The sequence below is a fragment of the Ptychodera flava genome, chromosome 8 (genome assembly GCF_041260155.1).
Source record: "Ptychodera flava strain L36383 chromosome 8, AS_Pfla_20210202, whole genome shotgun sequence".
Taxonomy (NCBI): Eukaryota; Metazoa; Hemichordata; class Enteropneusta; family Ptychoderidae; genus Ptychodera; species Ptychodera flava.
Genome location: NC_091935.1, coordinates 40,558,930 through 40,574,155, shown reverse-complemented (window position 1 = coordinate 40,574,155; position 15,226 = coordinate 40,558,930). Strand labels below are relative to the sequence as shown.

At 35.3% G+C, this 15,226-nt stretch overlaps 1 protein-coding gene across 4 annotated transcripts in view; it reads left to right on the top strand.

Annotated features, from left to right (window-relative positions):
• LOC139139346 (solute carrier family 35 member D2-like protein) overlaps positions 1-15,226 on the top strand; it is a 36,534-nt gene that overhangs the window by 13,917 nt on the left and 7,391 nt on the right. For all 4 annotated transcript variants that reach the window (XM_070708225.1, XM_070708223.1, XM_070708224.1 and 1 more), the window contains 3 exons: positions 38-106; positions 1,436-1,538; positions 13,449-13,609. In XM_070708225.1, the coding sequence (XP_070564326.1) occupies positions 38-106; positions 1,436-1,538; positions 13,449-13,609 (333 nt within the window). The remainder of the gene's footprint in view (positions 1-37; positions 107-1,435; positions 1,539-13,448; positions 13,610-15,226) is intronic.

Genomic DNA, 15,226 nt, shown 5'->3' with positions numbered 1-15,226 from the left:
ATCCGTTGTTTTATGATTGATCTGTGTTGTATTGCAGAGTATCAGCATCCAGGAAAATACAGATTGTAGTCATTTCCATGATTATTGGAGCCCTTGTTGCTGCATCGTGAGTAGATTATGAACTCTTTAAAACATTGGAAGTCAAATAATTGACAAAGAAATAACATATGTTGCTAGGATCTGTTTATTGCCCTGCAAAATGTCTCTATTATATGTAGCATAGTATTACTTAGCTTTTGATAGCGTAAATGCAGAAGAAATACTTTACATGATTGAGAAACAGTGAAGCGATTGTTTTGTAGCATCAGTGAATTACATCCCTAGTGATATATACCACAGTGTTCATTTGCTGACTGTAAGGCCAAAAAAAAAAAAGAAATGTTTCTGGTCAGGTCTTTCTTTAAAAAATGGTGCGGCGATGCGAATTTTATTTTATTTTTTTTATTTTTATTTTTTTTCCCCTCAAGGGAGGGAGGAGGGTCAGTTTTATAGTTTTATCAATATAGTCACATATATACTGTTCATGCAGTCACTGATCATGCCCCCCAAAGAATTGTCTTTCTCTTCAGCCATTTTGGTTTGGTGTCAGCCGCGGCCGCCGGCCACAAACAGAAAAAAAAAGGGTGACGCGCTGTTGTTCAAGTGACGCGTACGCTGACCAGAAACATTTTTCTTTTTTTTAGCCTAACAGATGTAATTTCATTAAATTACATATCACAAATGCTGTATATTGTCTTGTCTTTTGTTCTGATAATTGATGTTTTACACTTGTGCAGAAATGAAAATAATATAGGCTACTGTATTCCAGAAAAGTGATCTTGTTGATTTTTGAATCAATACAGTAATAGACATTTTCCTAGAAAGTGGATTTCATTGAGAAACATACAAAGACTGTGTCAATCATAGAATGAAAGTCATCTGCTTCTGTAGAAATGACAATTTCTACTCTGAACACAATATCTAAGTAAACATACTTCACCAGCTACATCCCTCATTGTTATAAAACTTCCATTATTGCACTATACTTCTCACCTACTGTAATTAAAAGTCAATTTTTTCCCTGCTAGGTTTATACGTATTAGGTCAAGTTGGTTAAAACCAATAAATCTTGGCTTGCCCCATCTTACCTATTCTAACAAACTTGACTGTTAAACTACATGAAAAAAACATACCAAAAACATAATTTTCACCGATTTTTTGTGCAAAGACGGTGATATTTTAATGACTTTTCACTGATGGCCTATTTGTGTACATGTATGTGTCATATTCATCTTCTGTTGATGGTTTGGAATTTGAATGTGAAAAGTATTAATTCTGCTGTTTCAGTTTCACCTGTGAACAGTGAACTTTTGAGTGACACAGACATTTGGTCAATAATTCATCTCCTAAAACATAAAACATATTGCACATTTTGTTTTTTGTTTTTGCATGATAGGGATGACCTTGCCTTTGATGCAATGGGATATACATTTATAACTATCAATAACATTTGTACTGCTGCCAATGGTGTTTATACAAAGAAGAAATTAGATTCCAAGGTGAGTCTCGAACTAAAATTTTATGAAGAGGAATGAACTCTTCAATGTTTTCTGTGTCAGTTTGACAGCAGGGCTAGAAAATTCTCGCCGCCCGACGCCCGTGACAAGTGAATTTTGAGTCCGGGCAAGTGAAAACAACATTCTCCCAGCCCGACGGACAAGTGAATTTCAATGAGGCCACTGTACGTATGCGCTGCCACTCTCTCTAGTTCTTTGAGGGTACCCTTTCGATATGGCCGGCTGATAAAATAGCTCTGTTCTGCTTGGTTACAAAATGGCAAAATATTGACGTCTTTGCACGCTTTTATGTTTTTTTCTTCTCATGAAATCATGTCACGATGCCTCCTCAATAGAAAACTACAGCTTTACAATAAAATGTTGTAAGGTGTTGAAACAATTTACCCTCCTTCCTACAAAGTTGCAATGTATTGAACAATTTACTCTCCTTTCTACAAAGTTACAAATTCCCTGGTACGTGAAGCAAACATTGTTGCTGTTCAATACTGCAATCAGGGTCCCTCTCAGTCCCTCATGGACTACAATACATCATGGACATATAGCGACCGTGAATACACTGAGGCTTGGCTTTGCCTGTGTGAGTCTCGCGTACTGACGTCCTTTTTAGTCCAAGTTTTACCTACATTGCTTGAATCAAAATTTGGCCTGCAATTACTCAGTTTGACAGTAAAAACCATTATTTTAAAGGAAAATTTCACAAACAGAGTCAGAATACAAGGGAAAAGGAGAAAAACTTGAGGTTTTCTGAAAGGTCAAATCTGGGTCATCTTATGTGATGTCATGATGAAGACCCTTAAGTACACAATTATGGTGAAAAAGAAACCACCTAGGGAGGTGTAATAGGTACAATCTTATGATAAAAGGTAATTTATTGCTTTCCAATTTAATGGCATTTAGCTTGACTGCCAGTTTTAAATTAAATTTTATTAACAGTTATGGCAAAGGAAATTGTCAACAGTAGTTGCAGTAAGCATATCCATTTCAAAGCATCACATTAATATTTCTGCAGATTCCTCCAGTTTAATGATGTAATAGTGAACATCACCAGATATTTCTTGATGATATCAAAATATCAAATGAAAATGTTCCTGGGCTACAATGTTATCATTATCATTAAAACTATTACTACTCTTTAAAACATTGGGAAATGAATTGAACAATATCATTGTGTCTTGTTTTAAAGGATTTTGACCTGACCCTTTTTGTCTCAAGAAAATTACTTATGCTGAAGATGCTATTGACCTGCTTGATCACAACAATGACACAACACCACAATACATGTATCAACACTGTCACAATGCTACCAATGCTTTCTTCTGCATAGAAATTTGTATTTGTGTGGCTAACAAAACCACATAAGGAGCTTGTAGTGTATATGTATGATAAGTTGTCATACTGTGAACACTGACTCAATGCTGCAGAAGTATTCTGTATCTGTGGTAATATACACTTCACATCGCTACCTGATTTTTAGCTACTATAGACTATAGTCTATAGAAGCTATTGGGATGGGTATCCGTCCGGCGTCAGTCTGTATGTATGTATGTATGTATGTATGTATGTATGTATGTATGTATGTATGTATGTATGTATGTCCGTTTGTGAGGCGTCCGTCCACTCAAATATCTTGAGAACCGCAGTACTTACTGATTTGATATTTGTTGTGTAGATGAAAAATATGATTTTGAGAAACTATTTTTTTTAATTTTTTGATATTGTTGAAAATAGGCAAATTAATGCCAAAAAAGGTGTTTTTGGTAAAAAATCTTCTTCTTCATAACCGCTGGTCAGACAGCTTTGTTATTTAGTATACAGGTCCCTAGGGATAACCCAACTTAGATTTGTTCAAATTTTGATGAAATATGCAAATGTGTATTTTTAAGGAATTTTTTTGTCATTTTTGGTCAAAGTTTGACTTACATTGTATGTAATTCTTGTACTGTATAAACCCTATCAATTCACCCAGAAAAAATAATTAATATGATTTTAAATAATTGAATTAATAGGAAATCATCAAAGCCAAAATAATTTTAGTGTGGAATTATCAGAAAGTTCAACTTTTTTTGACAGTTCATAGTGAATTGAGGATTAAAACATGTAAAGGCAACTTTCCTGAATCCCAACTTTGATATATTCTGAACCACCATTTATGTTATCTAAAAGAAATTGCTCATAATAGTTTGTCATGATAGGGTGGTCAAATAAATAGAGATAGAGAAAGTTCTAATTTCCACTTATGGTTGACTTGGTAAGGATAAAATAAGATTACTTTTTGAGGAAAAAATAGAGTGGTCAATTAAAAGAGTGGTCAAAGTGATAGGGTTTTTATGGTGAAGCTGGGCTGTAAGATTCCTCATGTGCTATTTATAGCAATTATGCAATCTGTGTAAACAGTGCAATGAAAGTGTAACATGATTCCTTATAATGCTTTTGATGACCTTGAACTTCTTAAGTTTCAAACATTTGTCTCTTCAGTGTGCTTTCTCTGAGTACGTACAGTCTCAACTTATTCAACAGAACTTACTTACAATGTTAATTTGAAAGTTAAAATGTGCTTGGTTAACCCTTTTGGGCCTAAACCCCTATATATATAGGGTAGCTCTGGTAAGTTACCAGAAAGTCAGGCCTGAAAGGGTTAATAGGATGAAAATACAGATTAAGATAACCAGCTCAAGATTCTTTATAACCTGACAGATATGCTGTTTTTATGACGTAAATCTTGATTTAAGCAAGTCTTGTTTACTTTAATTAGAATGTAATTAACTCTCGTTTATTTGCTATTATAGACTAATATAGTCTGATGAAATATCCAAATCTGTATTTTTACGGAATTTTTTTCCATTTTTGGTCAGGCCATCCTGAAATGAGCTATCAAAGATATCCACCTTCTTCATCAATACATATGTCACAAAAGGTTATTCTCTCCATAACACAGCAGAGCTCTGTCAACTGTTGAGTCGCTTGTTTTTTCAAAACCACTTGTCAGACAGCTTTAATATTTGGTTTACAGGTCTCTAGGATGACCTTAGTGAGATAATTTCATACAGTCAGGAAATATTTAATTTTGTATCCATGTCTATAGTAGCTTCAGGGACTTTGAAAATAGGCAAATTAATGCCAAAAAAGGTGTTTTTGGTAAAAATATCTTCTTCTTCATAACCGCTGGGCAGACAGCTTTGTTATTTGGTATACAGGTCCCTAAGGATAACCCAACTTAGATTTGTTCAAATTGTGATGAAATATGCAAATGTGTATTTTTAAGGAATTTTTTTGTCATTTTTGGTCAAAATTTGACTTACATTGTATGTAATTCTTGTACTGTATAAACCCTATCAATTCACCCAGAAAAAAATAATTAATATGATTTTAAATAATTGAATTAATTAGGAAATCATCAAAGCCAAAATAATTTTAGTGTGGAATTATCAGAAAGTTCAACTTTTTTTGACAGTTCATAGTGAAATGCTTACCATCTTGGAGGATTAAAACATGTAAAGGCAACTTTCCTGAATCCCAACTTTGATATATTCTGAACCACCATTTATGTTATCTAAAAGAAATTGCTCATAATAGTTTGTCATGATAGGGTGGTCAAATAAATAGAGATAGAGAAAGTTCTAATTTTCATTTATGGTTGACTTGGTAAGGATAAAATAAGATTACTTTTTGAGGAAAAAAATAGAGTGGTCAATTAAAAGAGTGGTCAAAGTGATAGGGTTTTTATGGTAAAGCTGGGCTGTAAGATTCCTCGTGCTATTTATAGCAATTATGCAATCTGTGTAAACAGTGCAATGAAAGTGTAACATGATTCCTTATAATGCTTTTGATGACCTTGAACTTCTTAAGTTACAAACATTTGTCTCTTCAGTGTGCTTTCTCTGAGTACATACAGTCTCAACTTATTCAACAGAACTTACTTACAATGTTAATTTGAAAGTTAAAATGTGCTTGGTTAATAGGATGAAAATACTGATATTAAAAGATTATAACCAGCTCAAGATTCTTTATAACCTGACAGATATGCTGTTTTATTATGACGTAAATCTTGATTTAAGCAAGTCTTGTTTACTTTAATTAGAATGTAAATAACTCTCGTTTATTTGCTATTATAGACTAATATAGTCTGATGAAATATGCAAATCTCTATTTTTACGGAATTTTTTCCATTTTGGTCAGGCCATCCTGAAATGAGCTATCAAAGATATCCACCTTCTTCATCAATACATGTGTCACAAAGGTTATTCTCTACATAACACAGCAGAGCTCTGTCAACTGTTGAGTCGCTTGTTTTTTTCAAAACCACTGGTCAGACAGCTTTAATATTTGGTTTACGTGTCCCTAGGATGACCTTAGTGAGATAATTTCATACAGTCAGGAAATATTTAATTTTGTATCCATGTCTATAGTAGCTTCAGGGACTTTGGCCCTATGTTTAGAATTGCTACCTAATTATTTCTTGTGGCAAAAGTTTACCACTAGAAATGAATAAGTATTTCAATCCCTTCAATGTCATAAAAACACAGATAATTAATGTAATAAAAACTAAACAAATATTTGTTTAATGTAAAAACTATCATGAACAACATACAAAACATCTTGATTTGTAAATTAGGAACTCCTGAATGCCGAGAAAGCTGTTGCTACACTTGAGATCATAAACTGTTTAAAAGTTGCTCAAAGTGGCTACAAGAGTTTTGATTTGGCTAATGAGTTGGCTAATCATTTTGGTGACTTAGGGGAACCCTGCAGTTTATGCACATACCACGTGGTAGCAGTAAACTAAATGATACTGAAAGTTTTACATGGGCACAATTGACATAACACCGGTGGCCTATTATATACTTACCCTTGGTGCACACCTACCTGACTTGCCTATTTAACACAAGGTACCAGGTCATGATGACACACAATGACAATGTACCGGTGTTGTTTTATTGAAGTACATTACATGTCCCCCAAAATTTAATTTGTCCCCATTAAGACCTACTATGGGTCACTTTGTCCCCATGCTAGCAAAAGCTGGCTGAAACACTGTGCATGTATACGTTACATAAGATATTATTTTTGATACACAGACTAAGGACACAAATTTATCAGTAAGTTACAGCTACTGTTTCTTTACAATGACATGAATAAAACAATACATATTTACTCCTTAAATCATCTGAAATTCAGGGCAAGTGAATTTTTCTTCCGGACAAGTGAAATTGAAAATTCACTTGCCCTATGGCAAGTGAAATTTTAAAAAAATTTTCGAGCCCTGCTGACAGATAATTTAAGTATAGGATAAAGCCCGAGTACGAGGGCCCTTCTGGTATATAAAGTCCAACCCAACGATAAAATGTCGAGGCCGCAGGCCAAGACATTTTATCGTAGGGTTGGACTTTATATACCAGAAGAGCCCGAGTACGAGGGTTTTATCCGACTTAAAAACTATCGCCCCTAACTGATATATTTTCGTTTTCAATCTGTTTACGTCGACCGTCCCCTTTGTCAATGTAACATGTTTAGGATATGAATTAAACTTTTATTTGTGAAATAGCCTTCCAATGTAATGGAACATCCTATAAATGCCCTAGGGCACATTATATAAATGCCCTAGGGCACAGCAGATTTTGTGTTGCAGCTGGTTTCCGCTGTGTTACCAAATTTGAATATTAAAATGTACCAGATGTCTACAGAATATGACATGTTCACTTTTGATTGGACAGTACTTTACTACGGCGCTGTCATTCGTTTCTGGAATTTGGTGACCAAGGCTTTATGAGTAAATAAAACACCCTGAATTGAGCACTCTGATTGGTCAATCAACAGTAGATAGTTTTTAATTGTTGTGACATAGATAAAATGCTATTGAACATTGATATTTGTATTGATTCTTCAATGGACAGGAAGAACTGTGCAGTGGTTGATCACAGACATCCAGTCACAGATAATAAACCTTGATAAATGCTTTTCCCTGTTATTCATACTGCTTGTTATTGACCTTGTTTCAGGTATGTCCACTGTAACTGAACTAATGTTTTTAGCTCACATTGGTTATACCAATGTGAGTTTATCGTATAAGCTGAAGTCGATGGCGTCTGTATGTATGTGTGTATGTATGTATGTATGTATGTATGTATGTATGTATGTATGTATGTATGTATGTACGTACAGTATGTCCGTCAACATCAAAAACACGCAAACCGCTGCACATTTCAGCTTGGTATTTGGTGTGTGGATGCATCCTGGGCTATAGATGGGATTTTGTTCAAATGAAGTCTGCATTGCCAAAATTATGCAAATGAGCTTACAAAATGTGAAAATGGTCAAGAATTAATATCTCGAGAACCGCTGTTTTGATTGATTTGAAAATTTGTGTGCAAGTACCTTAGGTGAACCTTATACAGTTTTATGAATATTGTGAAGACATCCTTAATTTTGTATTTTTGCTGAATTTTTGGTGATTTTTCTCATTTTCAGTAAAAATTCTTCTTCTCTGAAACCGCCAGCCCAATGGCTCTCAAATTTGGGTTAGATCTTTGCGAGGATGTTACTCTTCTAATTTGTTGAAATTATGACAAAATTAGGAAAATTACAAGTTTTGAGCAATTTTGTCATTTTTTGTCAAAAAATCTTATACAGTATTTTCTTTTTAAAACCCCTGGACAGACAGCTTTTATATTTGGTACACAGACGTACAGACATGACAATAGTTAGATATGTGGAAATTGTCCTGAAATATACGAATTTGTATTTTTAGCTACCGTAGACTATAGTCTATAGAAGCTATTGGGATGGGTATCCGTCCGGCGTCCGTCGTCAGTCTGTATGTATGTATGTATGTATGTATGTATGTATGTATGTCCGTTTGTGAGGCGTCCGTCCACTCAAATATCTTGAGAACCGCAGTACTTACTGATTTGATATTTGTTGTGTAGATTAAAATACAATTTTGAGAAACTATTTTTTTTAATTTTTTGATATTGTTGAAAATAGGCAAATTAATGCCAAAAAAGGTGTTTTTGGTAAAAAATCTTCTTCTTCATAACCGCTAGTCAGACAGCTTTGTTATTTGGTATACAGGTCCCTAGGGGTAACCCAACTTAGACTTGTTCAAATTGTGATGAAATATGCAAATCTGTATTTTTAAGGAATTTTTTGTCATTTTTGGTCAAAATTTGACTTACATTGTATGTAATTCTTGTACTGTATAAACCCTATCAATTCACCCAGAAAAAAATAATTAATATGATTTTAAATAATTGAATTAATTAGGAAATCATCAAAGCCAAAATAATTTTAGTGTAGAATTATCAGAAAGTTCAACTTTTTTTGACAGTTCATAGTGAAATGCTTACCATCTTTGAGGATTAAAACATGTAAAGGCAACTTTCCTGAATCCCAACTTTGACATATTCTGAACCGTCATTTATTGTGCCCTGTATGTTATCTAAAAGAAATTGCTCAAAATAGTCAATAGAGATAGAGATAGAGATAGAGATAGAGAAAGTTCTAATTTCCATTTATGGTTGACTTGGTAAGGATAAAATAAAATTACTTTTTGAGGAAAAAAATAGAGTGGTCAATTAAAAGAGTGGTCAAAGTGATAGGGTTTTTATGGTAAAGCTGGGCTGTATAAAGATTCCTCATGTGCTATTTATAGCAATTATGCAATCTGTGTAAACAGTGCAATGAAAGTGTAACATGATTCCTTATAATACTTTTGATGACCTTGAACTTCTTAAGTTTCAAACCTTTGTCTCTTCAGTGTGCTTTCTCTGAGTATGTACAGTCTCAACTTATTAAACAGAACTCACAATGTTAATCAAAGATATCCACCTTCTTCATCAATACATGTGTCACAAAAGGTTATTCTCTACATAACTCAACAGAGCTCTGTCAACTGTTGAGTTGCTTGTTCTTTCAAAACCGCTGGTCAGACAGCTTTAATATTTAGTTTACTTGTCCGTAGGATGACCTTAGTGAGATAATTTCATACAGTAAGGAAATACTTAATTTTGTATCCATGTCTATAGTAGCTTCAGGGACTTTGGCCCTATGTTTAAGAAAATATTGTCATTTTTGGTCAAGAAAACTTGTTCTCAAAATTACTTGTTTGATAGCTTTGTAATTTGGTATAAAGCCCCGAGGGATGTTATTAGATAACTTTTCTGCTCAAAGTGTTGGGAAACCCCCAAATTTGTATATTTTAGGTAATTTTCTCAGTTTGTGACCTTAAATGACCTACACCAACCCAGGATATGTTGTGAGACAGTTTCGAAGGCTGTGAACATAATTTTGTCATATTTGGTATCAATTTGTAAGAAAATTTGATCCAGAAAACAAAGCTGAGGTGAATTTTTTCATTGTGGACCAATTTTTGCAACTTTTCTATGTAAGACATACAAGAACTGATGAGAAATTTGGATCCAGGATAATTCCAGATGTTGTAATCACTGCCCACATTGGAAGGCATTTCACTATCTGTAACTAACTTAAGTGCTGTTTACATTAGAATGATAACACTCATTGCATTAATTAAAAACTCCCCAAGGTTGTTCAATACATTTCCTGTCGTCTGGCGTTATGTAATACCAAGGGATGGAACATATGATATTCAGGAGGGGGTAGGGTCTAGGAGATTGAAGAGGTAGCATTACTTTTTACCATATCCCTTGTACATTTTTTTATCCCACTCCCACCTTTTCTATTTATCAAGCCTTCTCTGTCTATTTTTTGTTGTGGACATTTGCTTATGTATTTACGATCTGCTTGTCCCATTGCTATAGAAGTTGATATGCATGTTCCTAAAGATGACCTCCAGTAACTAAGTTGGAGACCTTATTTGCTTTTGTCATTTTTTTTTTCCTGGTTTAAATATTTCTTGAATGGACCAATTCAAACCGAATGTGAGCACGCTGTCCTTGACGGTATTTTTCATATTAGAAATCAATCAATCAGGGCTTGAAAATTTTTTTTAGAAACTCACTTGCCATAGGGCAAGTGAATTTTCAATTTCACTTGTCCTGGAGAAAAATTCACTTGCCCTGAATTTCAATTGATTTTAGGAGTAAATGTGTATGGTTTTATTCATGTCATTGTAAAGAAACAGTAGCTGTAACTGACTGATTTATTTTGCGTCCTTGTTCTGTGTATCAAAAACAATATCTTGTGTAACATGCTGTCATGCAGCTTCTTAAAATACTTAGTTTTCGTCTTATCAACATATTGAGTTTGTGTGAAGATATTGTTATTGTTGACATTTGAATTTGAATCCCGATTAAAATTGAACTGGTATATGCAAAATACTTTGTAGTTGCTTCACACTGTCAAGCATTGCCAGTTCCAACTTAATATGGGCTATACAATGTACTCCAAGTTTGGTAATGTAGTTCACATTGAACTTGCATGTCCGTCATCGGTTTTCCGTGTTTAGCGAGCGTACACATGGTAGTGAACAGATCCTGATATTTATAGACTTGTTCCAAGTCTTTGGGCATATGAATATCAAAATGGAATAACTTGAAGGAATGAACTTCAGCAGAGAGTCATACCATGTGGTAGGCTGGTGCTTTATAGGTCATGGGGTGAATGCTGTTGCCCACACGCTTGGCTAGCCACTGACTGCTGCTGAGAAAAGCCAGGCCACTTTGGCCAGTCTACCATATTTATGTCATTGTCGTCATTTAACTTCACATAGCCAGTCCTATTTTGGTATCAGAGATGACCATTAGCCATGGTAACTGACGATTGGGATGAGTCTTGCCTTACAGGGCTCGAAATTAACGTTTTTCCCTGGTAGTCCCTTGGGCTACCATTTTCTGAAGTTGGTAGCCCAGCGACAAGGTTTGGTAGCCCATGCATTAATAAAGAGGTTTTTTTGTAAAGGATACGATATTTTTATTTATAATCTAGACAATGAGAGATTTATTTTGCATGATTCTATCCAGGAAGTGATTTTTCTAGCCGTTTGACATCAATGCCTGCAGATCATAGCCATAGGAGAACGGTAGCATGTGTAGTGGACACGGTGACGCCTCAAAGTTTGACGACCTAACACATACATAGAACTTACATACAATTTTGATGTTCGCCTTGACAACTTTTCACTCAGCACGTGTAAACATAACATGGCTAAAAATTTCAGGATAACAACTTCGTACAGTCATGTTCCTAATACTTTTGTCGCAATTGGCTATATTTCTCCACCATAGTACACTATCATGGGATGATCTGGTACACTTCGGAAAGCGTGATTTGTGGATGGCCCGACAGTTTTTTTCTTTCCAGTTTGAATAATTTTGTGTATAATAATTGTGATTGCTACATTGTGATTAAATAACGATGAAAATGAATTTTCATTGGCCATCATTTCCCGAGCCTGTCATCAAAGTACATATAAGTTCAGATAATGATATTTTATTGAAAGTTTGTCGCAACAAATTCGACTGCACTGTCGCATTTTAATTTGCATAACAAAGTCATAGTCTGGCCTTTCTGTGTCAAGCCGGGTGAACTGTCGGACCGAGCATAGGTCATCTCAGAGCGATCAATATCATGTCGAGCCCACTAAGTAATTTCATGTCCCAGGCTTTGGTAGTCCGTGTGGGCTACCATTTCATGGACTTTGGTAGCCCAAGGGAAAAGTTGGTAGTCTGTGGACGCGGGACTACCGCTAATTTCGAGCCCTGCCTCAGTATATAGATGTGTAATGATCTCATGCTGGCCTGTAATACGCCAAACGTCATATCATTAAAGAACGTGTTCCGCTTTCCTGTAGGCTTGGCAATTGTCAAATACTTGAGGCAAATCTTTCAAAACATTTTGTTTTCCTGGTACCAAAGCCATGGCCCTCCAATTTTGGTTGGTAATTAGTATGCATTTAGATGCGTCATAACGCTGATGTGTTGACCTGAGCACTAACTGATCATCAGAAAAACCATCTGTACGGTCACATGGTTCAGAGAGGTTGTGTTGTTTCTCCATGGCATGCTCATGTGCAGAGTTTTCAGACACAGGCACTCTCCAAGAAAATATTGCAAGAGACTCATACTTTTGTCAAATTATACATCTCCCAACTCCAATGAACGACAAAACATGTTTTGTTGTTCATTACACGAAACTATTTAAAAAATGCATTTGAATTTTGGGGTCGCAAAGTTGAAATAGCAACCAGTTGATGTACAACCTGATGACGTGATGTTGTGCATATTGAAGGCATTTTAATTGAAGGTCACATCAAAATCCACAGTCGTTTATCACCGTATTGCTTGTGTTTGTGATTTCATGAGAAGACAGAATATAACGGCATGCAAAGACATCAATATTTTGCTATTTTGCATCCAAGCAGATCAGAGCAATTTTAATGGTTGGTCATATTGAAAGTGGTAAACTCAAAGAGTTAGAGAGAGGCAGTGCGTTCCGAGGGGCCTCATTTAAAATTCACTAGGCCATCAGGCTGGCAGAATTTGTTTTCACTTGCTCCGACTCAAAATTCACTCATAATGAGTGTCGGGCACAGAGACTTTTCAAGCCCTGTCAATCATATTTTTACTAATCATTTCAGCAATACTGTGACCCTCCTGGGCCATCATGTACCTAGATATACTTTGTACTCCACAATCCTCTTCACCGAGTACATTATAGAGTGCAAAGTTTACACAAGTCCATTATCAGCCGCAAGTTTTGGCAATGCCTGTGAATTTGTAGAATGTAGAAACACATCGGGGGCCACAATACTGGCTACACTAATACATTTATCAGTAATGATTTAAGGGGATAACACGCAATTTCACTGGTATTGACGAGGCTATCATATGATTACAAATATATTGATTTTTGATACATTTGGTTTAAGTTTCTTTGATAAATTTCAGTGTGACATGTTATATTGATGTTTCTTTGTAGGATCTTGGCAAATATGGTGTTCTGTATTACAACTCGGCGTTTATGTTGATACCAGCATTGTTATTAGCACTGGCCACAGGTCAAATATCTACAGCCTTGTCATTCAAGGCCTGGGGCAATCCAGTCTTCTTACTACAGTTTTTATTATCATGTATCATGGGGTAAGTTTTCACTTCAGTCACCCTTCACTCAATCTTTACATATTGCAACCTTTCACTCAAACCATGTAGTTGGTTTCACTTTTCCTTTTCAGAATAGAATTAATTAAGAGAAAACATGGGTCTTAATTGAAAACCCGTAGGTGTTTTAAATAAAGCGTCATAAATACCGTACTCGTCCGAGTATAAGCCCCTGCTCGTGTATAAGCCCCCCCTACTGATTTCAGAGGATTTTAGAAAATGCATTACATCCGTGTATAAGCCCCTACCCTAGTGTAACTCAAATACAGAAAGGTTAGGAGAGTATATTTGGTCATTTAACTTGGTAAAATTACTTTTAGATAATAAAGAAACTATTAAAAGATGTTAAAACAATGGGAAACTGGAGTTCCCTTGACAGCATCATAAGGAAAATGACACGTTTTTCCAGTACTATCTTGATTCTTTGACCCTGCTCACCCCCGTCGCCTAAATAGAATAGTCTCACTCACGTCCGCCATTGTTTGTTTTCATTCACGGCCACGATGTTCATGCTTGAAACATGCAGTTTCTTTTGTTTGAAACAATTATCCTTTCATTTGTGAAGACTTTTCCTGGTGACTATTACAATTTTCACAGCTATGTTGTTGTTTTCACAAGATGTAGACAGTTTGATACTAGAATATTGAGGTGCCTTTCGGTGTAGGCAATGCATGCCTGTTCACGTTAACTCGATCAGGATTAACATACATGACGTCTTTGTTTCAAGTTTTGGTTTTTTTTCGACGCTGAAATTTCACCAAAATATCACTTCTGTGCCATTCAGAGATTGTACAATCAATTTCTTTGGATGTGTAAGTCGATTTTGAAAGCAATAGAAAGATCGAGTGGTGTTGAAAAAAATCGTGCATAAAATTAGCATAAATTAAGCATCCATGCCAGATAACATGGGATTGCTCGAGTATAAGCCCCTCCCCTAGTTTTACCGCTGTTCAGAGTCTCTTCCTACCTCCGTGGTGTTGCCGAACGGGGGCTTATACTCGGACGAGTGCGGTAGAGAAGATATGGAAAACCATTGACCATCACAAATCAAAAACAAACTGTGCTCAAGATTTATATGTGGAATTGTCACTCAGTATTGTTCAAAAGGAATGTGATCTTTCCTTGCTAGAAATTTAACTTTGCAAGACAAATCATCTTTGTCATTCTGTATCACACCATTGAACACAAAGCGTATTGCCGGCGGATACTTTGTCATTCTGTATCACACCATTGAACACAAAGCGTATTGCCGGCGGATACTTTGTCATTCTGTATCACACCATTGAACACAAAGCGTATTGCCGGTGGCTACTTTGTCAAGGCAATAAATGCTAACATTTTTATTCGGACAGCAGAGCTTTTCTATTTTGTAATTATTATTTTTTACCAAAAATAATTATATAGATGAAAAAGTCACAAGAAGTAATCATGTCAAACTCTATCAACACTACTTATGTCAAAGTTTTGTTTGACTTAAACCATGTAACAAACTTATACATATTTTACATTTCACAAAACCTATCTGTCGTATAATATTTGATAATTGTATTTGGTGATAAAGTTCTTTTACAAATCTGTTCATGCAATTTTAACTCTTAA